Below are 25,656 nucleotides of genomic sequence, written 5' to 3' on the forward strand. Positions count from 1 at the left end.
ATCAAGGGTAATTGTGATCCCAGCTCAAAAAACCTGAAAATTTCTCAAGTAAAATCATTAATGACGCATTTCGAAAAATTAATGTCACTGATGTTTTCAAAAAATGAAATTCTAAATAAATTATATGCAGCATAATTTAAATGAATAATTATGTATAAGTTTACTTTTATCTCTAATTTCATTTATTATTCTACCCGAAAAAATATTTACAAACGAAAGAGATGCAAATGATAAATTCTAGTTCTAATATTTTTAAATAAAATATACAAGAATTTTTATACATAAATGTGATTGATAATTTTTTGAAATTTCTGAACCTCGGACTTTCGGAAACTTCAAGATCGTGGTTAGCGATTAATCCAGATTTTTTCCAGAGCACAATCATCTCTGAAGATATTTTGAAATTATGATTATTATTATTTTTTTATAATTAGGGAAAAATACTGTGTCAAAAATAATCAACAATGCAAATTTGCAAAAGAAAATATCAACGCATTGTAAAATATTAACATAGGCCAGCACAACTTAGTTTAAAACTTTTTTTAACCAAGTCAACCTACAGTAGAAAATTTCCTATGTCTATTGTGTTATGTTTTGCCATTGCATATATAAAAACAATCCTTTTATTCTAAATGTTTAAATGCATTTATACAAATACACAGAATTTCATCAAAAAACATTTTTTTTTAAAGACAACCTTTTTAATATTTTTATGGAAAATTTCGATTCAAGTTCTGTTACATAATTAAATTTAAGACAACTTTTAAGATTAAAACCTTTTATATGCCTTAACAAGTGAAGTGGAATGTCTACAAAAAGGCTAACAGTAAAACTGATAATGGATTATTACAAATGAAAAATAAATAACTTGACAGACATCTTGAGTTGGACAAACAAATTGACACACACTGTACATAAAAAAGGAAAAGTCTTCACACATATTGAATTAAAGGAGCATATGCAACAATAATTTTAGACAAATACAGAAAAATAATAAAAATGAATTTGGCGGAAAAAAAAAGCAAATAAATGAATGCAAGTGTTGACATCTAAAGATCATATATTCTAATTCTTTTAAAAATTAAAAAAACTATTTTTGGGAAAAATTAAATTTTTTTTTGTATATATATTAGATTTAAGGTTAAACAAATGTTTTATGAGCATCAAAAGACAACATTTACCAACAGGCCCCTAAATCAAAACTCATAAAAAAAAATTTCATTTTCACATTTTTTAGAATTTTTGAAGTCTTTATTCAAAATTGTAGTTTTTCTAGATACTTAAGCCGACGGTTTAATGGGTGAGAAACTTTTCTTCTCAAATTCTGTTCCATATCCATTGGTATATTAAACTATGCAAAACTAGGAGTAACGATTGACTTTCTAAGTATTAAAATGCAAACAAATTATTGAAGAACTTCTCCATAGCGTAATCTTAACACTTTGTTGATTGGCAATTCCACATAGAAACTATGTCACGACATCGGCTTTTTTTAAAAAAAATTATTCGAATACGAAAATAAAATAAACTCCAAAAAATTTTATTTATACTGAATGAAAGGAAATTAAACTTTGGATTCGATGTGAAAAGTTTCTATTGTGCCACTGGTTTCATGAATTAAAATAGATAATGTAAGGCCAACTCTTTATCAGTCAACAATGTGGCAAGTAATTCTGTCGCAATTTTGCATTTTGAAAGTGTTTTTACGAGTATTTGAAACTTCATATCTTATACTTTTACCAGAAGTCACTTTAAATTACTTATGTAGGTGTAAGAATTTGACAAGGCAAGTTTTTCAGACGGTATAGCGTCCTTTAAATGAGATTCTCCAGTCTCTTTTATGCAAAATTTTACATTTTTCCTCCTACAAAACAGGGCCAGCAGCAACGTCAGACCCTAGGACAATTGTTCCTCTTCCTTGATAAAATTTATTCTGCAAGGAGGAGTCAAATCCCATATCCAATCCCTTCATGTTAACATATGGAGAGTTATATGGATAACAATTACCAAATTACTAAGTCACTAATTAATATTTTGTTTTATCCATTAAAATTTATTTCATGGAATTTAGCTTAGCATTTTTAAAAAATCTCAAAGCTATTTAGTATCTTTGGTAAAGTTTGACAAGGTTTAAAAAATACTTGGAAATTGAAATTCGGTTACAATAAAATAAATTTTCCAAATTATTAATTAGTGACTTAGGGGATTCGTATAACTCCTATTATGTTAATATGGGCGACTACATATAATACTCTTAAAATGCATCCCTCTGTTGATGCTGTGCTTAAGAGTTGAGTATTAAAAAAAAAAAATTTAAAAAAAATAAATTTTACATTTAAATCAATTAGCTCAAGTAAAATTTTAATTGATATTTCATTGCGATAACAAATTCAAGTTTAATAAAACTGACAGGAATGTAGATTTAAAATATAGAAATTAGAAATACTTATAAAATTACAATCTTTTAAATAGCATCTATTTTTATCAATATTGAATTGTCTTTACAAATGATTTCAATTCTTACCTCTTGGCATTTTTAAAAATGTGAAAACATTGAAACCAGAAAAACATTGAAAAGGAACATACAAAACCTTATGTACAGGCATAAATTATTTGACTTGTAAACAAAAATAGAAATATTGACCTAAAGGTTTTATTGTTTACTCTTTCATATTTGCCTTAAGCTCTAATTGATTAAACACCATTTTTATTTCTGTTTCATAGAGTCACTAGCATATGATATTCACGACTAAAATAAACATTTGGTAAGCATAAATATGTAGATTCAAAATCAACTTTTAATCTTTATATTTTTCATTATTAGCCCAATACATCAAATTTTCAGAAAAATAAAATTTAGAATTTCTAAAAATCTTAATTTAAATGAGTTATGATGAAAACAAATATAAAATTTTGAATGCGAAAGTAATTAATTGAAATATAACCCTGAATTTAAAGCAGAGGAATATATGATCTTTCGATGTTATTATAAATCAAGAGTATATTGTTAGAAAATGAAATTTTACAACTCCTATTCTTACTAAAAAAAAAAAAAAAAATCATTTTTGGTAAAAAAAATTATAGCTAATAAGTCTGGTGAAGAAACAACAGTCTTTTTGCTAATATTTATTAATTTTTCAGTTTCCTTGCAACAGCTACAACATAAAACCATTTTTTTATTCATTAAAAAATTTATTTTTAAGTTTTTGTAGTAACTAATTCAGTTCAAAATGAAAACGTCCAGGAAAAAAATTATATACAATTGCTTTTAGTTGGGAATAATAACAACCTCCGAATAAAGATTTCGGTCAAAATTTTAGCCTTTGATCAGCTTTCCATTTTATATTACAGCTTACAAGTTATTATATGGAATATTTAATGACTTAAAATAAAGATATTTATGTTTTCTCTAAAGACTTTAAAATATCTTGGTTGACAACATTGACTTTTTCAATACACAACATTTACTTTCAAATATTGATTTTTTAGAATAAAGGTAACAAAATTTAGACTAGCAAATCATGTTTGTGACATATGATTATCTTATGTTAAATAAAAAACAAATTTTTTTATGACAAGTATCTATTTTCTGCATCTCTCAAATTTTTTAATGGATATTTTCTCTTATCATATATTGAACAGGATAAAATGAATGAAGATTAATTTATTTCTATAAAAAGAGGAGGCCTTTGATCAGTCCTATTCTTCTGTATAAATTAAAATCGATATATAAATTTTAAAAAAAAATTCAAATATTTTATAGATCAACCCACAAATGTAACATTTTGCGGAAGTCATAAACTAGATCATTATCACAGAGACAAAAAGCTAAAGCAGTAACAAAAAATTTAAAATATTGGAATTATTATCATAAGCTTTATCATTACGTAAACATTGGAATAATAAAATTAGTACATTTTAATTTTAAATCCAAGTACTATGTAACATTAAAAAACTTTTTTTCAAAATTTAAGAAAAAAAAAGTATAAGAATTTTTGAAACAAATACTGATGTTTTAAGTAGAATGTAATATACCAATAACAACTCATCAAATTTAGAGTCACACTTTACACACATATAAAAATCTATTTATACATCATCAACATTTGTACATTTACAAAGAGTCGGTTTTTTTTCTTTTCTTTCAGACAAAAATTTATTCAACAATTAAAAAATAATTCTCACAAAATTAGGGAAAAAGAAAAAAAAGAAAAGAAACACAGCACAATTACAATGGGAAAAATTCGATGAATCCATCACAATGCATTATACAGATAATGTACAGACAGAAAAAAAAAAGAAAAAACTTACAAATAAAATGACTTACGGAATAAAGGATTTTGCTCATGGGGCAAATAATACAATTTTAGTAAAAACTTTAATCAATATTTAAACCTTTTTTTAAAGAAAACTGCTATAAATCTGGTATTAAAGATTAGCTTTCAACTTATAATCAAATAAAAAGAATATATAAAAATAAAGTAACAAAAAATTAATTATTTACAATGAAAGTACTGTTTGATGCTCATTTGCTTAAAATAATGAATTAAAAGTCAAGAATCAAATTGAAAAAAAAAAAAAAATTATAATAAAACACAGAAAAATCACTAGTTCAAGATGATTTAGTAGTTTCATAGTAAATTAAAGAAAATATCACAATAAACATTGGGCATTTAGGAAATGAATTAAACATAGGGTAAACGTTTATACAAAAACAAATTACCTAGAAGCATTGTATATTTAAATTTTATTACCAATTATTAAATATTTAAAACAGGGGAGTGATTATTTGCAAGTACAAAACCTACAAATAAAATAGTATCAGTAAGAAACTTCAATCCTATTATCAACTAAAGAACATTTTGAATTTATTACAAGATGTAGGCACGAACTTATATAAAGGTGGTCGCGTAATTTAAAAAATAAGATACGACACAAAGATTAATTTAAATCCAGTGAATATGACTTAGAATGCGTAACTTGTAAATTAGGTAAATACTAAAATCGATATTTGATATTAAAATCATGCGAATATGAATCGTGACTTCAGCAAATTCCATCTTAGTTTCAAGAAGAAAAAAAACTAGCACAAGAAACATCCGCATGAAAACGTTTTTTAAACGCGCCTCTACTTAAAAACACTTGTCTTTTTATTTATATTCTATTTTAAAAAAATAAACAATTCACTGTTTAAATAATAATTACACACTGGCAAAATTATTTGTATTTATAGGTTTAACTCTGATTACTATAACAAATATCAAACATTTACTTTGTTTGGATCATTCTCAACTGGTTAAAAGTTTTTTAGAGGGGTATACTACAGAATTTTTTAAGCAATTTTAAGAACTTTTTAAATAAATACTATTTCCTTTTAAAAAAAAAATGCATCTTTAAATGCTTTTTTTAAAAAATAATTTTCAGAAAAAAGTTTGCAAGATGTTTATCAATAAATATTTTTTTTTTTAAATTTACTTTTTCTGAAAAAAATTTATGTTCAAAGATTGTCTTTTAGCATGACTTAAACTGTATACTTTTTTAATATACTGTGAATATTTCTCTTGTTTTGATAACGCGTGAGAATTACTTTTTTAAATATAGACACAAAACATAAGAGGGTAATTTAAAAATTGTTGAGGATCAAATTTAGTTATTACACAATATTTAACAATTTGATAAATTTTTACGGTGTAAGTGAGTGCCCTTTCAAAACTCAAAAGTGCCCTGCCCTTTTTTATTCTTAGAGGGAACTTTTCAATCCCAACAAATGGCACTCTAATCTCTTATGTTTTATTGGTAAGCATCATACTTGCAAACAACTTTTAAAAAATTTACTTGAAAGAAGTAATTAAAAATTTTAATAATTCAGGAAAATTACAGCAATTTCTTACCAGTTACAACTATGGTTTAGACATTTCCATTTGCATATTCATTGCTTTTTGATATCTTTTGCATAGGTTGATGGAAGGGGTCGGAGAGAGAGAGAGAAAGGAAGAAAACAACTGCGAGACACGATTATTTGAGCAAAGAGCAGCCCCTTTTGGAGGAGGTAAAAATAAATCACAGTAATTGGACTCCTTTGAAGGAACTTTGTACAAAAAATTGTTCTATAATTTACACAAGCCACAATTTCTTTTTTTTTTTATTTTCACTGACCAGCAGTCGGGGGAAAAAGTCATTTATTTTAATACAGCTTGACCAGCATAACCAATGAGTGAGTGGCCCCACTCGTGGCAGTACATGCAGGCGCTTTGTATTTTGAATATCACGAAAAGAGTTATGAGATATTATTTAGACTTTTGGGTTAGAAACTTCTTCAGCAAGGCCTCCCCATTTCAGGTAAAATGTACGAGTCCTCCATTGTATTTTTGGATTGAAAAGCGCATGCATGAAATGGAAAAAAGCACCAATCTCCCTGAATGACCAGGCTATTACAAAATCCATCTTCGTGAATGGCAAAGTGTTATTCTGTGAAGAAAACCAAAAAATAAATAAAAATTAAATAGACATCTTAAGTATACATGCAGTAATCACTGCACTCTTGAAATGAAGGGTTCTAAAGATCTAGATTTCAGAATTTCGAGGTCTTTTTAAATAAATACTTATGAAAATTGCAATTAGTAATTGATTTAGCAATAATAACCCCAAAAGAATTATAACCAAAATTTTTACATCAATTTGGCTTTAAATTATTTCTATTTCTTCCCCTTCTGTTATGAATACACATTTTCTCTTTAAATTCAGTTTAATTTCTTCTAGGGAAACAAAAATTTTCACTTTAAGTATCTTGCACTTGAGGCTAAGGCCAAGCTAATTCTAAAAATTGGACAGAAAAAAAAAAACATAATCTTAAGTTATATTCATATTAATCTTAAGTTATATTCAGTACAGGAAAATGAATCTCATCCCTACATACAATTAAAAATGTTCAATTAATATCACTCTTGATACAAATGTATTAATATCAGGGATACCTAGTTTTTTACAACGTAAGTGGAAGATACCCTTTTTCAGTTAAACTAAATTTTTAAGGAACAGCGGACACTTTAATTTATAAAACAAAGGAAAAAGAGATCTCAATTTTATGAAATTCAGTTTACTTATTTTTTTTAAGACTGATTTCAGTCCCCAGGACTGAAGAGTGGTACCTTTGAATATATCACAACATATACAAGCTAGCACGAAAAAAAAAAAAAAAAAAAANAAAAAAAAAAAAAAAAAAACTACAAATGTACCAAGCAATGTTGAAAACCCAACTCAAGGTTATGGTTTAAATTATTGCTTGAGGTATTTCTTTTGCACCATTGCGACATGAAAACAGAGTCCTGCATTCACGTATTGAGAGATGCTCACAAATAACAACGACATCAATGAAATATAATTACACTGGTGTTAAAAATTAAAAGAAAACATAGAATTGATATATATTACCTCAAGAACTATTAGACAAATATTACTTAAATCTGATCTAAATATAGGTTGATACAATATAAAATAAATAAATATTCTAAATGGTATCTCATTAGAGTTAGAAAGCATACAGCTGTGGTTATAGGGACAAAAGAATAAAAAGGTTTAACAGTGGTGTCCATTCTTACAGTATTCAGTATAAGGCTAAATAAGGAAATGATAAAACAGGCTAGCGGCAGTAGTAACATATTTAATAGTGTGCCACTTTGGTTAATGTGAAATTTAAATACTGAATTTAAAGTTTCAAATTTATAAAACCCAGGGTTTGAGTTCTTGTACCAAATAACGCTGAAACATAAAATTATTAGATGACTTTTAAATATTATCAACCATAAATTAAAAAAATAATAATAAATAAATAAAGTAATGAAATTAACTTGAATGAAAAATTTGATAACCAAATTCAACCCTCCTAATATTTTAGAATAGATAGCATACAATAACATGGAATGATCTTAGGATGATTAGTTTTCTGGGTAATAAAAGATATGAGAAATAAAAAGTGCATTTTTGGGAGAAAAAAATTTATTAACAAAGAACTTTTTTCTTAAAATCATTTTTTATATGTAGTCATCCTGAGATCCGTAGTGACTGTTCAATTAGCATTATATCAGTCAGGCTTTTACTGATGACAAGGTAAAAGATTGTGGAAGTTGGTCGAAACAGCGGATGGTTGCCCAAAAGGTATTGCTCATTCTAAACTAGAAGCACATCACCTGCTACATCTACAAACACGACAGCAGACATTTGATGGTGTATGCAGGCATTATGTTGAATGACTGTAGACTAGTGATGTAACGAATAGTGATGGGGCCGAATACCGAATATTCGGTGGCCGAATACTTACTTTTTAAAAATTTCTCTTTTAATTGTAATTAAAGTAATTTTCAAATTTTAAATTAAAAATGAAATAAATATTAACAAAATTGCTTTTTTAATCTTTGTATATTTAAAAAAATTTTTAACAACCTGATTTATTTTTTGTAATAATTTAGATTTCTTGATGCCAATAACAAGGCAATATGGCTTTCATAAATCTAAATAATTAATAATAGCATATTTTAGTTATAGTTATACTTGTAATTTATATGCTATTTTATTTAAAATAAGAACTCATTACTACTGTTAAATGTATTCTTAACTTTCTTTTTTGTCAGAAAAATTATTAAAACTCAGAAAATTAAGAACTTTTTAAAAAGTTTCACTTTTGAAATTTTAATTTTGTAATTAAATAATTTTCAAATTTTAAATTAAAAATGAAATAAATATTAACAAATTTGCTTTTTTAAACTTTCTATATTTTAAAAAAAAATTAACAACTTGATGTATTTTTTGTTATATTTTAAATATCTTGATGCCAACCATAAGGCTTTTACAAATCTAAATAATTAATAATAGCATATTTTAACTAATTATACTTGCAATTTATATATTTTATTTAAAATAAGAACTCATTACTGCTGTTAAATGTATTTTTTTTTTTTTGCACGAAAAATTATTAAAACCCAGAAAACTAAAAACTTATATGTCAATTTTTTAAAATCATTTAACAGATTAATTTTCTTTAATTCAGGATGTTAAGTTATTTACATTAAAATATAAATATTCATTATTCGGCCGAATAACTTCAGTATTCGGCTAGGCCAAATATTCGGCAAAAGGGCCGAATATTCGTTACATCCCTACTGTAGACCCTACATTTTTTTGAAAGAGGTACGTTCACTGATGTGAGATTTAAAGCTCAACTTTTCAGGATTGTAGTCGACCCCAATATTATTTTACTGAATGACAACATAGAGCCCTCTTTGTTAACCGTTTTACAGGAAGTCCAAAAAGAATTTATGATGTAAGACCAGCATAGCAATAAATAGAGGCCATACTCCTGTTAAACTCTGGAACCAATATTTCCCACCTTCTGATTTGGAAGCGCAGTTAGACTCATGACTATGAGCACGATTATGCATATTTGGGACAACCAGGAATTTACACACACAGATGGCGATCTCACATAATATAGCTTATTATATAATTATACGTCATTACACACAACAATTTCAACTAAGAACTTTCAGTCATTGAAATAGGACACATTTCATTCACTTTATTTTAATAAGTGATAAAAAAGACATAAGAATAAAATGAACACTGATAAATAAATAACACATAAATCATTAAAGAGAAAACCTTGTATAAAAGTATGCAAATCTATATATTTTAAAAAATTAAGCAACAGCGTTATGTGCATTACCTGTATGACATTTAAAAGAATCCAATCTAAAATTAACCATGCCAAGATATGGACTAAATATACAACAAATGGGTCCCAGCCAAATAGAACATTGACAGAGAAAGCTGCACAAGCTCCAAGAACCATGCATTCAGACAGAGGTTCTAGTACTATTGTATAGGGAACCATTGCAAATCTTAGCTTTGCCCACCTGAAAAAAAAGAAAACAATTAGCAACTGATCACTATGCTAATTGCATCAATGGGAACCCTTCTATAATCTAAATAACAAATTTAAGCATACTTTGTAGTATTGTAATTTTATGCATAGGAAAAAAATAATTACCTAGAAACACGACTATTGAAATTAGCTACTTCACAGATACCAGAGTTTTGCCACGCTGGTTGAGAACTAATTCTTAAAGACCAACCCCTGAAAATATATACACATATTTCTTCAGAATCAGGACAATAAATCCATTGATAATGCTGTTTTACAAAATAAAGTAATAAATATATGGTAAGCAAAATAAAGTAATAAATATATGGTAAGTAAACTTTCACACACACATATATGTTGGTTTTTCAATACAATAGGAATGACTTCACACTTTCGTGAAATTTTGATAAAATATTGTTTGAGAGCTGTAAAGTTCATAATCCCAATAAAAAAATCTAAATTATTTATTTCTATCTCAACTTTTTTTTTTTTTTTTTTTTTTTTTTTTTTTTTGGCAGCTTTTTCTGTTCTTCATAAAATAGGGAGGGGAAAAAAATTGCTTTTCCCTTCATTTTCACTTTTTCTCATTTCTTTATAACGGACTGATATCTGATATTATGACTATCTTTGTTAATTGCATCTTAATTCAAGATAATTATTATTTTTTTTTGTGAATGAAGCACCTCACTGTTTTTTTTTTCTTAAGAAAAAAACTTTAAGATGTTTTAACAAAAAAGAGAAAACTTGTTATTTTATTTCAGCAATTGTGATGAGTTTTTTTTAAGCAGATTTCAAAAACTGCTACCACTGTGAAAACCCTGGCACAGTTACACATTATTCAAAATTTAATATGAAAATTTTAAAATATTTCTAATAGGAAATGTTATAGCCTACTTAAAACATATTTTTCAAAAAATGCTGTAACTATCAAGGAAAATAACAACCATCATGACAAATTTCCATAAAATTATAATGAATTGCTTTGTTTTACATGAACATTTGTAAGTTAAATTATAAGCTACTATTAGGAAATTTGGAATCTTTCAAGTATCATATACAGTGGAACCCCGATTTTACGTTGTCCGTTTCGTACGTTATCCCGCTTCTTACGTCATTTTCTGCTGATCCGTGAAAATTGCCTATACCGATAATGTTAAAAAGCCACGGATTTTGCGTTACACCTTTTATGAAAATCCCGCTTGATGCGTTTTTCTACAAACAGATCAAAAAAATATTTTTATTCGATTCAAAATGGTTTTACTAATTTTTCCGTGCTAGCATACCAAATGAGATTTTCAGTCGGTTTTGTTTGAGTTTGAGCTATAGCATTTTTTCTCATTTTCGAAACCCCAGTCATCGTGTTCTTTTCTCGAAACAAGATGTCGAAACGAAAATGCTTTTCTCTGGTCGAAAAGACTGAAATCGTTGAAAAAGCTAAAGAATTTCATGGCACTAAAGTTGATCTTGCTAAATCTTTGGGTATTCCTTATTCAACTTTGCAAATGATTTTAAAGCAAGTAGCTTCAGTAGAACTAAACGCTGAAAAACTCGGAAAATTGCCAAGAAGAGAAAAACCTTAAAAACATCTCCATATGATGAGTTAGAAATTTTTTTAATGAACTGGTTCAAGGAAGACAGAGCAGCAAAGATTCCTATAAATGGATCCATCCTGAGAGAAAAGGGGCTTGAAATTGTTGAAAGGCTTAAACTCCAAGGCTTCAGTGCATCAAATGGCTGGATCGATCGATTAAAAAAAAAAAAGGAACAATTTATGCTTCAAATCTATCGGTTGCGAATCCGATAGTGTGGATATGACAATTGTGCAACAGTGGAAAGAAGAAACTCTGCCAAATTTATTAAAGGGCTATAATCCAAGTGACATATTTAATGACGAAACGGGATTGTTTTTCAACCTATTGCCAAAGAAGACATTGACAATTAAATGTGCAAATTGCCATGGAATAACGCTTTCAAAAATGCGCTTAACTGTTTTGCTCTGTGCAAATGCCGATGGAAGCCAAAAGTTAATGTCTCTTTTGTTCGGTAGAGCAGACAAACCATGGTGTTTCAAAAACATCAAAAGTTTTCCTACCAATTCAAACAAAAAAGCATGGATGACATTATTTAAAAATTTTCTTCAAAAACTGGATAAGAAAATGAGTTTTCAAAAGGGCAGCATAATTTTATTCCTAGACCAATGCACTGCTCATTTAAACCTTAAATTGAAAAACTTGCAAATAGAGTTTTTTTCAGCTAACTGTACGAGCAAACTTCAACCACTGGATTTAGGAACTATACGATCATTTAAAGAGAGTTACCGGAAGCAACTGGTTAGGAAATCTCTTAATGTTTCTAGATTCTGGTGACTTTCAGGATGCTTCTAAGGCAAAAACTTAGGTTCTTGAGGCTCTTTATTTGATATCTTCAACTTGGGACAGTGTCGACCGAAAGTGCATCATCAATGGATTCAATAAAGCAGGATTTTCAATATCGGAGGAGGAGAGCGCTGTTGTTTTGGAAGAAGAAGAAAGTTCCGTGTCTGAAGTTGAGGATCTTCTGGAAGTCGATGATGCATACATCGACTGTGACACAGACATCATTACTTCAGAAATCCCTTCCATAAGTGATTTAATACCTGATTCTGACGATAGAGCTGATGACGATGAAGTTGAAATAACAGAAGACGTGCCAACAGCTGATCAAGCAATACAAAGCATAAAAACTCTAAAACAATTTTTACTTGCAAATGTAAATCAAGAAGCAAATTTGCAAAAAATTGTTAGTATTGAACGAGCTGCACACGAAATTGTAGCTAAAAGCGAAAAGCAAGTAAAGATTACTCATTTTTTTCATTAATTTAACTGGTAGGTGTCAATTTTTAAAAATATGCGTAGATTTTTCTTTACCCCGATTTTACGTTATTCCGCTTCGAGCGTTTTTTATCGCTAGTCCGACAGAAAACGTAAAATCGGGGTTTCACTGTAAATCTCATATATAGCCGGCTTATGCTAAACATCAATTCACAAACCAAACACAACCACCTTCCTTAAGTGACATATGACAATACAAATAAATACAAACCATCAACTTCTTGACAAGATGAGAAAATATAATTACCACATAAACTAGGCAATTAATGTACGCTAATTAAGAGTCAATGAAAAATTTAACAATGACCAGAATTAAACAAGAAACAGACTTGATAGATAAATATTAAATCAGATCAACAGAAAAGAGAGAGTACCTATCTGTGAAGGATTTGGCAAAAAAGAAGTCTTCAGCTAAATACTGGCCAAATGCTTTCATACCTCCCACTTCATCAAGAAGTTTTTTCCTCATTAAGGCTGACATGCCAGTTGGGCAATTTATATGAAACATATCGGCTGCAAGATATATTCTAGCATGGGATGTTCCAAAATATACCTACAATAAATCAAACACTTTAGTTATGCTACTTTATTACAACATAATGCCCTGAAATTTTTATAGACAAAAGCTTGATATTAAGATATACACAAACGATTCACAAATAGTTAACCATTATTTTAAATTTATTTTCCAATGATAAAGATTTTTCTAATGAATTTTTTTTCCCTTTGCAAATGACACACAAAATAAAAATCATTTAAGCTAGGCACATCAATAGATCTTCTCAATAGTTAAAACTTCTTGATATTATATATTCATAATTCAAAATTAAAAAAATTATGCTATTGAATTAATTTAACAAATTAATTTGTTGCTACAAATTCCATAAGCAAAAAACAAAATTTCTAAAGGTTTGGTAATTTCAAAATTAACATTACTTAAAATTCCTTTTTATAAGCAAACATTGAATTTTGATATCTTTTTTGGTTTCAGGATATTTTCAACGTTCACTACTTCAATGAATTTAGTAACAATTTCATGCATTTAAATTTTAAAAAAATAATAAATAAAACTTTCTTACATTTTTTTTAAAAATGAAATTTGAGGTTACTTTGAATTTTAAATTTCCACGAAAGATACTTTAAAATCATTATATTTTTCTTTTTGAACTTGACTCATTACTTTTTCATTTCAAAACTTTTAACATGTTAATTTTGCTTAAAACACTTGTACCTTTACCAGTTACCTTTTAAAAGTAACGTTCCCTTGTTTAAAAATTCAACAAAATTTAAAACTATTCAGGATTCAATTATTAACTAGAAATAAAAGCGCAAGTCTAAAGTTGTGCATAAAATAATAATAAATAATTGTGTAATTGAGGTAAAATTGCACTTAATCAATATAAGAGCATTTCGTATAAACGAGAATGCAATAAAAAATTAAAACCCATTATACGCATGGATCAAAAAAATAAATAATAATCACGAAACAGTAAGCACCAATAAGATTGCAAAACTTAATTGAGCAATATTTATTTAAATAGAAAAACAACATATTTTTAAGATCCCTAACAATTTCCAGTTTCGGGTAAAATTACATTTTCCACTGACAATGACTAATTTTTCTGATATTTCCGACGCATACAAACTCTGCGATTAGTTTTTATACATTTAAGCAAGTGCACCACACAGAACTTTCACCAGAAAGGCCTTTTTATAATATCCTAAAAAATATAATAATGGAAAGGTAGGAAAAAAAAATAAAGATTGTGATTATAAATCACTTTTAAGATGTATAATTAGTAAGACATACCTTTTCCATGACAGCAGGAAAATTATTTCGATCACAAGTGAATGGCATCTGGTGAACGAGAGCTACATTCTCAGTCATCAAACAAACCATTTCAAGCAAAGTATCTTCTTTCACTATCAACAAAAATAATGTCTTTTAATATTTTAATACTATACTCTGTTGCAAGTTAAGAATCCCTATAGAGAGAGCATCACGCAAAATGGATGCCCAGATCAAACATATATCAACTCTTGAAATGATGTCGCTTCCTTTAGCTTGCGTTCTTAAATCAAGTAAAATGGGTAAAGGTGTTTGAATCAAGATTTCTTTGCATTCAGATTTCATCTAAGAAATGTATTTAAAATAAGGTTTAGTTTACTAAGATAAAGAATAAATCAACGATACACTGTATCTAATATATTATCTGACAAAAATTTCTAGCCAGTTAGTTGCTGCAGTTGGTATGAAATAAATTTTTTTTTTAAAGATTAATTTATCAAATGCGATTGGCACTAATGAAAACGAATGTGCCAATGAAAACCAGTCCAGTCGGTTTTCAATTTAAAAAAACAAACAATGAAAGGAGTCTCCACGAATTTAAATGTACATAAGTACAATATTATAGTAGTCCTATTTACCTAAACTCCTTCCTTTATGAACAGTTGAGCTTGTAAAGCCAAGCACAGATTGTGCTGTGGGTTAAAATGCGCTGCAAGAATCCTGGGTCACTTCTTCTGACTGATTTTTTACGCATAAGCTTGAAAAAGCGTTTCATCCCATCCCACATTATTAAACTTGTAGTGTATTATACACTGTATATTATACATGTATTGCATTTTCTTTCAATTTAAGTTTCAACAAAACAGACCTGCCAACTCTGGGCAAAACATATGCATAACTACAAATCTGTATTTTTAAATTTTATTCTTTATTCAACAAATCAATTGTACTGTCAACACTTTATGTAGAAACACTTTTCATCATTTTCAATCAGACAAAAATTTCTGCCAGGTTAGCCTGAATTCCCTCTAAACCTCATTCGTGCACTGACATATTTTTCATCCCAGTACATACAAAGCAAAAAGACAGAAAATAGATGATATATACAGAAGAGTGAACAGCTATGCATGTTTATACCAACGCAAGATAACATACTGATGACATAACAACATGACTTTCATGAAAATAAAATTACATTTAAGCAACAACAACAACAAAAAAAGAACTCACTTTTAATTCCACTATCAGAGACTAGAATAAGATCATACTTGGCTGCTTCATAACCAGGATTCATATTATTAATCTTTGGATTGACACCTACTTTTGGAGCGCCTACAGAAAATAATAAAGATTCAATTCAGGTCAGGAAAACAACATTTAACATTACATTGAAACAAATATAATTAAAATTATCAATAAAATTGGCAGCCGCGATGGCTCAGGGTATAGAGCGCTTTGCCATTCAATGAGGTGAACTGGGTTCGAATCCCAGTGATGGCTGATCGATACGAATCCGGCTTGCACTGACGTAAAATAACCTAGTGGTAGACGGATCATGGGTTAGAGCCCCCTCGCCGCCGGGCTAATCGTGGGAGGTTCTCGTGGTCTTCCTCACCATGTAACGCAAATGCTGGTTAGCTCCATCAAAAAAAGTCCTCCACGAAGGCAAATTTCTCCCAATATTCGATCCAGGAGTTCCCTTGTCTTCTGGATTGGGTTCAAAATTACAAGGCTACAGAGTTCAGGGATGAGATTGGCCAAAAAGCAAAATAGCTGAATTTTCATGTGAGTAAATCTTACATGATTTGTAGCGAAAATATCAGTAACATATTTTCATCCAGTTTCGCTGATGTTGTAATGCCTATATATAGCAATAATCGTAGATAGAAAAACGGGCACATTTATAGTAACTAATACAAGGAAAAAAATATACTTTTTACAAGAATCGCGATAAAGGATTTTAAAATCGTGTGAATATAAATCATGATATTGAAATCGCGGGAATGAAACTCGATATTGGATTTCGAAAATTTGAAAATACAAATCATGATGCGTAATCTTCAGATGGCGTGAATACGAAAATAAATGTGGGTTATTACAACCGCAAAAACGAATCATGACATTGGATAAACTCGCGTGAACACGAATTGTTACACAGAATTTTAAAAACGCCTCAATACAAATCGCGACATCGAATTTTTAAATCTCGTAAATAAGAATTACAATGAACGATATTGAAATCGTGCGGATAAGGATCGCAATACACAACTTTTAAATCAGGTAAATACGAAAATACGAGCCATCTAGTGGACGAGTAAAAATGAGAAAATTTTTATTTTCTGCTCGTAAAAGCTAATAGCTAAAATAAGAAGATATGCCGAAGGGTTAGAAGATACGTAGTTTGAATTTTCTATATGTCTTTCGATATATTATATCTATATATCAAATCGGAAATAATTATAATTATTTTTTTTCAATGGCTGAATTTTCAGAAAAAGCAGAATATTTATTTAAAAAAAAGAAAAGAAATTTTTTTTTAGAGAATCAGAGTTTTTGATAAAAAGGCTGAAATTCAAGAGACAAAAGCAAAAAAGTCGGAAAAATCTCATCCCTCGGAGTCCACTTTAGTAGTCGTAAACCTGTACAAAGTTCGACAGTTTTTTTTAGGTGGTTTCGACTGTTTTTTTAAGTGGAAATTTGAATAGATTTAATAAGGAATAATCTAAAATTTTCTTTTTTATCAAACTTGATTAGAAATTGCTTTTACACATATTTTTAAGTTTCACTAAATCATTTAGTTGTTAAACTAAAGTACATTGTCCAATAAATTGTGCTTTTTTTACTTTAAGTAAAAATATTAAGACCTTTTTCAACATGCTAGCAACTTAGAAAAAAAAAAGACTTCTAATTCAATAATTACGTTTATTAGTGTACATAATATAAGAAACAACAATAATCAGAAAAATATTTTCAATTCAAGATTTGTAAATTTAAATGTCACTTACACTTACCAATGAATATACTGGCATCTATTTCAGGGTGTTTTTCAATTAAACTATTAACAAGCATTATGGAAGGATCACTTTCATCTTCAATACAAAACAGCAATTCATACTAAAATGAGAAAAAATTAATATTTTAAAAGTTGAACTGACACAACATAATATTGTACTATCTTACAAATATAACATGGCAAAAAATTTAATACATCAGGTTTTATCAGGAGAGAAAAAGAGTTCAGACAAAACACAAAACTCAGAAATTAATAAATATTAATGAATCACTCACTCTTTCAGTACATCAAAAGTAAAATTTTTAGCTAAATTTATTATTTTATAACAATGTTTGATACACTATGCTTTTTGCTGCAAGCCCCAAAAGAAATTATAAGAAGTTTACCCAAATGTTTGGCTCTAAGAAATGGGTTATTTTCTCAATTCAATAAATTTTATGTGCTGAAGCAAAATTTTTCATTAAAACGTTTAATTTTGTCATTTAATGGTATTTTTTTTGTGTGTGCCTAAAATACTCACAATGAATAGAAAAAATATGTACCAGACATATTTTGTACCTTAATTACATTTTAAATATATATATATATANTATATACACATAGGTAAAAATGTCATTATTGTCCTGTGATCCTAACAACATTCTTGAAATTTCTTAAGTAATTTATTATATTGTGAAAGTGCTACAGAGATAATGCAGACAGATTCTGATATAGCATGACTGTCTACTGGAATGTGTGTAATCAATATTCTTATAATAGAGTAATTGGTATCTTTTATTCAACATTATTTTGTGTGACCAACTTTTGTGCAACTACTGTCCCATGTATGAAAAGTGCCAATAAAATACCGTAGATGGCACTAGTTGAATAAAACATAACTTCCAGGCTATAAAAGAACAATCTTCTCTACAGAAAATTAAAGTTTAATTGCTATAGAATTTATTTTAGGGTCAATAAGCTTAATTTTACTGTAAAATATCCATGGATGACTTTATTGAATGTTATTACTGCCCCCCTAATTTTCATCTAGGAAATTGCACGCAAGTAAAAAAAAAAAAAAAATTGATTTGTACAAAATGTAACAACTTACTTTTATAAAATATGGATAGTTTAATTAAAGAAATTAATTAGTTTTTCATCTACTTGGAAAAAAACTTGTTTTGTAAAAACTTTTAACGTGCCCGATTCATCTGGTTATGTTATTGCATATCTGGGTCATCCTCATGAAAACTGTCATTTTCAGTTCTTAAAATCCCAAAAAGTGTATGAAAAGCTTTGAAACTTTTTACATTGATAGATGTATGCAATGGCATTGTAAGAAAGATACATATCCTTCAAATTATATTTAATACTTAAAAAACAAATTAATTAATTCCACACTTTAAAAAGTGAGGAATGATACAAATAGGAATGATATTTTAGAAAGTGATAGATACTAAACACATTTAATATATTATAATTTTAATAGTTTTTAACAGGTTTGGGAAATGGATTTGGCTGGCTGTGGTAGAATTCTTCTTTTGATATCTGTTTTTGTATGTCTTTTGGAAATGATTATTTCTATTTTCTCACACTTGTTGGAATTATTTAACCAATTGTTGCATTTTTTTGAATGCAAGGCCTTCATTTCTCAGCAGTATAAAATGCTTCCATACTCAACGAGCTACTTTGAACTCAGTAGTATTTTGGTTTTCGCCAGTACATAATGGAACAAAGATTTTAGACTCATACTCATATGCAGTTCCCAAATTACATGACGCTCACACGAAATTGATGTTCATGAAAAACACGAGCGAGTGAAAACTCATCTGTTTTAAATTTTAACAAGATTAATACCTGAATATTATAATTTTGATTTTATTAAGTTTTTATGTAAGCCAATTTCTAACAATATAATAGATACAGAATAAACAATATAATAGATGAAGCAAACATATTATATTTTAAAATGTAAAACAAACAACATTTGTTTTGTAATTATTGTGCATGTCAACAACACATTTTAAAACAAAAATTTTGGTTTTAAATTATTGTATTCGCTTTTTCTCCTGAAATTACAAATTAAAACTGACACTAAATTTTTTTTTAAAAAAGTTTTTTCATTGTTGAACGTTGATTTGCATACTTAAATGCATGGTCTTAATATAAAAATAATCAGCATTAAATAAATTCTGAGATTAATTGTCCTAATTGCCGTAAGCAACGATAAAAATTTATGCATATTATATGGTGCATACACAAAAGTGAAGACGAAGTTTAAACGGAAAACGTTACAATTTCGAGGACAACTAACTCAACTGTAACATCAGGGCACTACCAAAGTAAAAAGATTGTCTGGCGAAGACTTCTTTGGGCAGGTACAGTTAGATAATATAGGTACATACACGCACATTGGGTGCAGATACTTCTGCAAGGTAGGGTGACCCGGGGTAATTCACGATCACTCTGTTTCTGGGGTGAATAATGATCACCTAAGTTTTATTAAATTTTTTTTTTTTTTTTTAAATTTAAGAAATGGACAAAAATGCTTGTACACTTTACTGAAGTATAACTACATTTACTTAATAATAATTTTTTGTTTAATCTAACAAAATAAGTATCTTTTAAACTGCTTTCTGTATTTTCCATTTCAAAGATGAGTTTCAAAATGTGCACATTTCTGCAAAGATCCCCCTCCTTCTCTTAATAATAAATATTTTGAGTCACTTTCTTTTTCTTTGATATGAAAATAGTGTAAGCTCTTGTTTAATTGTTTCACATCTACTGTAAACATTGTTATTGATTATGGGAAACTATATCAAATGTTTCCCCCTACAGATGGGGTAATTATTGATCACTGGGGTGATTCCTGATCATTGTCATTTCTTATAAACAGTATATAAAATAGCTTATAAATACCTAATTGTCTTTTCTTAAATATCAGTTCATATTTATTAAGTGGAACAACTATAAAATATATTTTAACTGTCATCACAAAATTTGTTTTAAACTGTATACAAGACTGTATTCTGATTTGCACCATTTCTGGTTTGTCTTACCTTGCTTCTATCTTAATTTTATGTGTGTACATCGTTAGAATAATTTTTAAGTTTATAAATTAGCCTAGTATAATTGTTAGAATAATTTTTAAGTCTATAAATTAGCCTAGTATAAATATGGTGAGAAATTATAAGCCTAAAAAGGATACTAAGCTTCTAGAAAACAAAATTAGTGAATTTCTTTTAATGATTGAAAATGAAAATTTCAGTGTAAAAGCTGCTGCCAGAGCTGTTGACATGGCTTACTTAACTTTACACTTTCCCTTAATGAAGATAAAAAATGCAGCAAAAGTAACCCATGTGGGAACTCTTATATTTCAGAAGAACTTGAGAATGAGTTGGCTGATTGCCTGAAATGTATGGCACGATGCAAAGATTTTTGAAAATTTAAAGTGTTAATCCTTCTTCTTGCTTTTAAATAAATCATTTTATTAGCTGCTTAAACATATCTTTTTGGTTTATTTGTTTGATCTTGATGTCTTATTTGTTAATTACCATTATATAATTATTTTTAAACAGCCCCTTTACAATAAAAACTGGTGATCAGTAATTACCCCAGAAATGATCAAGACCAGGGGTAATTCCTGATCCCTAAAAATTTAAAATCTTTTAAATTCTAATTAGATTTTCAAACAAAAGAAGGTGGCATTGGACTCATCTCATATAGCCTCAAACTTCCAGTAAATATTAAAATTCTATTTTGAATAGTTTTTTTCGCAAAATAGATGTTTGCGTTTTTTGATCAGGAATTACCCCAGGTCACCCTATAAACAATATACAATAATAGGTTGTTTAGCTGTGTGCGTGCTGCTACTGAGAAGATAAAACTGTTAATTTAGCCCCAAAGTGATTCCATGATTAGCGGATGAGCAAATAACTGGACATGACTATCACTTCACAACGAAAATAAACAATTACGGTGGCAGTAGGAAATCCTTTTTGAGTAATTCCGTTTATTAATAAAAATTGAAACATAGTTAAAAATGGACTTCGCTGTGAAGAATTACGGGAGCAAAATTAGTTAACTATCATATTAATATTATTTAATATAATTACTTAACACTAAACGTGCCAACACTTTACAATACAATACAACATATAATAACCGGTCTTTTGACCAGTTGTGGCGTGTTAATATCAATGCAGTACTTCTAATTTTTATTTTGCTTATAACTATTTATATTAATTTTCCTTCAATGTTTTTTATGTTAATGTGCATGCATATATTGTTTTTTTTTTCAGTCAGGAATAAATAAATATGTTAAATAGTTAGGTGTTTTTTGTCATTTATTCAGAACTCAAAAAATATAATGAGCCTGTAGATACTTTTGGATTGTGTGTGCAGATACTTAATTATTATTATTATTATTTTTTTTTTAAATCTTACGATGCTGTATAGTAAATCCCCCCCCAATGAAAATGAAAAAATTCAGGCTTGTTTACTCAGTTAAAGGTAGAGGGAGAATTTTTAAGTGTGATTTTTCGAATTAGACTGTGGTTGTTAAGTTTCAATCTTATCATAGATATTTGCGCCTGTAATCATCTGAAATATAACTTAAAACTGTTTAAATATTTTTTTAAAAATTGAATTGAATAGTTTGATTTAGACAGTGCCCCCCCAAGCTCTTGGGTGCATTCATCCCCCCCAAAAAAATTTGCTAACTTCCCCCTTCCATGTTAGCTTGTTCGAAATAGTGCTACTTTGCTTGCATTCTACTCATAACATGACAATGCTTCTTTTATTTATGTACTTGTGATTAGAATCTCTTACGGGCTGCAAGTTGTCAACCCAATTTACGCTAAAAGAAACATCACTAGGAGTACAGAAAAGTCCTCCCTTTCCTGAAAATAGTTGCCTTTTTTATAAGCATTTTCAGGCCAAAAATAGTTGCATTTTAGTCACCTGTAGCCACCCTGCTAACCAGATCACAAAACATTAAGTTCATATCAAGAACTGTAATGAGACAATATAGTAGCAATTTTCCTGTAGAAATACATAATATTCTATACGTAAAACCTAATAATAAATAGAATATTTGCAATCTATTTTTATAAGTAATAAATAACACATGAATCAAAAGTTACTACTAATGAAGATCTTATTATAATCTTGAATTTCAGTCCCAAAATTACTTCATAAATGCTAAATGAGAAATATGCATCCCTTATAAAAACTAGAATATATTAATTGCTTAATCGGCATATTATTTATACTTAAAAAATATAACCAAGTTTCTCTCCCCTTGGTTTCTATTTACAATTGCCTTTATACAGATTATCTAATTGGTCAGAAATAAGTCTATCAAACTTATTTCTATGATAGTTTCAAAGCCAAACTATCATATCATATAAAAAACTTCAAAATGTTTCACTTGAGTCAGGAAACAGACATTTTTTCTAATCAATTGAGAGGAAACCAGTAGTTTGATTGAATTTTGTTTCAGTGGCATAAAGACATTAATGTGTAAGCTCACGGCCGGATTATCCTATAGGCACACTAGGCACGTGCCTAGGGCCTACGAAATTCAGGGGCCTACGAAAAACTTGGGAGAAAAAAATTTATTGACCAAAATAATTTAGCTTTAAAAACAAGTGTATTTTGCACAAAATTATGAAGATACAAATAAAAATATAATATTTTTCGGTAATAAATTATTTTGCAGAATCTTATGATCTAATATATTACTTTTTTGCGATTTTTGGATTCAACGAAATCTTGTATTATGATGTCGAATTCCAAACTACGCAAAATGTCGTATTCAATAGACATAAGTGCGAGAGATGCCAAACGATCTTGATTCATTGTTGAACGCAAATAATTTTTTATAAATTTTAATCTGGAGAAAGATCTTTCTCCTTCTGCATTTGATCCAAGAATCGACAAATATATTCTTAATGCAATGTGAACGTTAGGAAAAGTATTCACAAGTTTATCTTTAATTTGAGCCTTCAACATTTCTTGTGCAGATTTATGCTCATACAAATTTGAAAATAGTAAAAATTCATCTACAAAGTTTTCCTCTAAATCGGAAGAGTAAATTTTCACCAAAAAATGGTATTATCGATATCAACTGCAATATCGGCAGTATGTCGGTATTGCAGATAAAGTTGGATAAACAAATTCGTAAATTAAAACCCATATTAATAAAAATGTTTAAAAAAAAATATGCAAGAAAATTTTAGCGGGGAAAGAGGGGAGGAATGGGGGGGGGGGCAAAAACGGCTATGCCTAGGGCCTACGAAAGGTATAATCCGGCCCTGTGTAAGCTACATAAGTTTTTCTTTGCATAGCTGCCAACAAGGATGGGGAAAAATCCAGTAGATTTTACAAAATATAAATCTCAGGATAATTGTTGCAAAATGAACACATAAGGAATTTTATAGTTGCAACATTTTCTTTTCATGATTAACATTGAATAAACTTGAAATGTTAAGCTTTTTGTTTACTCATAATTTTAAATAGTGATACACATTTAATTCATCAAAAATAGTTAAAAGATTTTTAATTAATTAAAAAAGGGAGTTTTGAAAAGTCAAAATTTTAGAGCTTAGAGCAAAAAAGTTTTAAATTGATTTTTATAAATGAGGCTTGCTTCATAATGTATTAATAAACACTTATTGAAATATTCAAGCAAGTAATAATCTGTGTAAAATTTTTATTTCAATAGGGATTTTTTTTAGGAAGCTTACTCAATTTTAGGGAACTTTAAAAAATTTACAAAAACCAGGAGAATTTTTATTAAACTAGTAGCACAAGAGAAACTGATAAAATCCTGTAGTCTACTGGAAAAACTTGTAGAGTAGGCAGCTATGTCTTTGTAACTTAAAAATATTTAAATTGTTAACTTCAAATATGAAAATTAATGAAATGTAAATAAACTTTAAAAATTTAAGAGTACCACCTCTGACCACTATAAATATTGTGTATTATATGGCAAAACATCAATCATTATTAACTAGTTATTTATACAAGGGGCAAGAGCAAACTTACAACACTGTTGCAAAATGCGACTGCTAAGCTAAAACTAGCATTTGTCCAAAAAATAATAAGATTGCATTTTTCCCATAGAAGCACAAAGATTAAAACACTTCTCATAAATGTGAAATTCATAAAATGTTCACGGAAAGAAAAGAAAAATAACCTAAGATATTTTTTTTGTTGATATAGGGTGACCTGGGGTAATTCCTGATCAAAAAATGCAAACATCTATTTCGTGAAAAAACTATTCAAGATAGAATTTTAATATTTACTGGAAGTTTGAGGAATTGAATTGAATTGAATGTAAGATTTAATGGCACAAGGTCCAGAGAGGACATGCTGCGCCAGACACACGGTTTTAAAAACATTAAAAGGTAGAATAGAGTACAATTACACAATAAGTATAGTAAAAATGATGAGAATTTTAAAACAGTGAAAATGCAAGTATTTTTATATGTGGATAAAACTTGATAAATTTCTTATATACTGTTTAAAATACCAATAGTGCGAAGAAAAGCAAAGATGTTAGGATGATGGTTTTCATCTAGGAAGTTTGAGGCTATATGAGATGAATCCTATGCTACCTTCGTTTGTTTGAAAATCTAATTAGAATTTAAAAGATTTTAAATTTTTAGTGATCAGGAAGTACCCCTTCTCTTGATCACTTCTGGGGTAATTACTGATCAGTAGTTAAGGGGCTGTTCAAAAATAATTATAAAATGATAATTAACAAATAAGACATCAAGATCAAATAAATAAACCAAAAAGATATGTTTAAGCCGCTAATAAAACGATTTATTTAAAAGCAGGAATAAAGATTAACACTTTAAATTTTCCAAAAATCTTCGCATCGTGCCATACATTTTAGGAAAGCATCCAACTCATTCTTATGTTCTGCTGGAATATAACAAAGAGTTCCCACACGGGTTACTTTTGCTGGATTTTTCAACTTCATTATGTGAGAGTGTAAAGTTAAGTAAAGTATGTCAACAGCTCTGGCAGCAACTGTCACACTGAAATTTTCATTTTCAATCATTACAGAAAATTCACT

General features: G+C 28.5%; 1 protein-coding gene across 2 annotated transcripts in view; it reads right to left on the reverse strand.

Annotated features, from left to right (window-relative positions):
- Positions 1-5,841: 5,841 nt before the first annotated feature.
- The window catches only part of LOC107451235 (ceramide glucosyltransferase), a 46,125-nt gene continuing 26,310 nt past the window's right edge, over positions 5,842-25,656 (reverse strand). The window contains exons 4-10 of one of the 2 annotated variants that reach the window (XM_016067261.3): positions 17,587-17,689; positions 15,806-15,907; positions 14,597-14,709; positions 13,161-13,339; positions 10,043-10,129; positions 9,719-9,908; positions 5,842-6,468 (exon numbers count right to left, since the gene is read on the reverse strand). In XM_016067261.3, the coding sequence (XP_015922747.1) occupies positions 6,292-6,468; positions 9,719-9,908; positions 10,043-10,129; positions 13,161-13,339; positions 14,597-14,709; positions 15,806-15,907; positions 17,587-17,689 (951 nt within the window). In that variant the 3' untranslated portion in view covers positions 5,842-6,291. Of the gene's footprint in view, positions 6,469-9,718; positions 9,909-10,042; positions 10,130-13,160; positions 13,340-14,596; positions 14,710-15,805; positions 15,908-17,580; positions 17,690-25,656 lie in introns of both variants that reach the window. The other variant, XM_016067260.3, reaches the window with a different exon arrangement.

This window comes from Parasteatoda tepidariorum, chromosome 10 (assembly GCF_043381705.1).
Source record: "Parasteatoda tepidariorum isolate YZ-2023 chromosome 10, CAS_Ptep_4.0, whole genome shotgun sequence".
NCBI classification, from domain to species: Eukaryota; Metazoa; Arthropoda; class Arachnida; order Araneae; family Theridiidae; genus Parasteatoda; species Parasteatoda tepidariorum.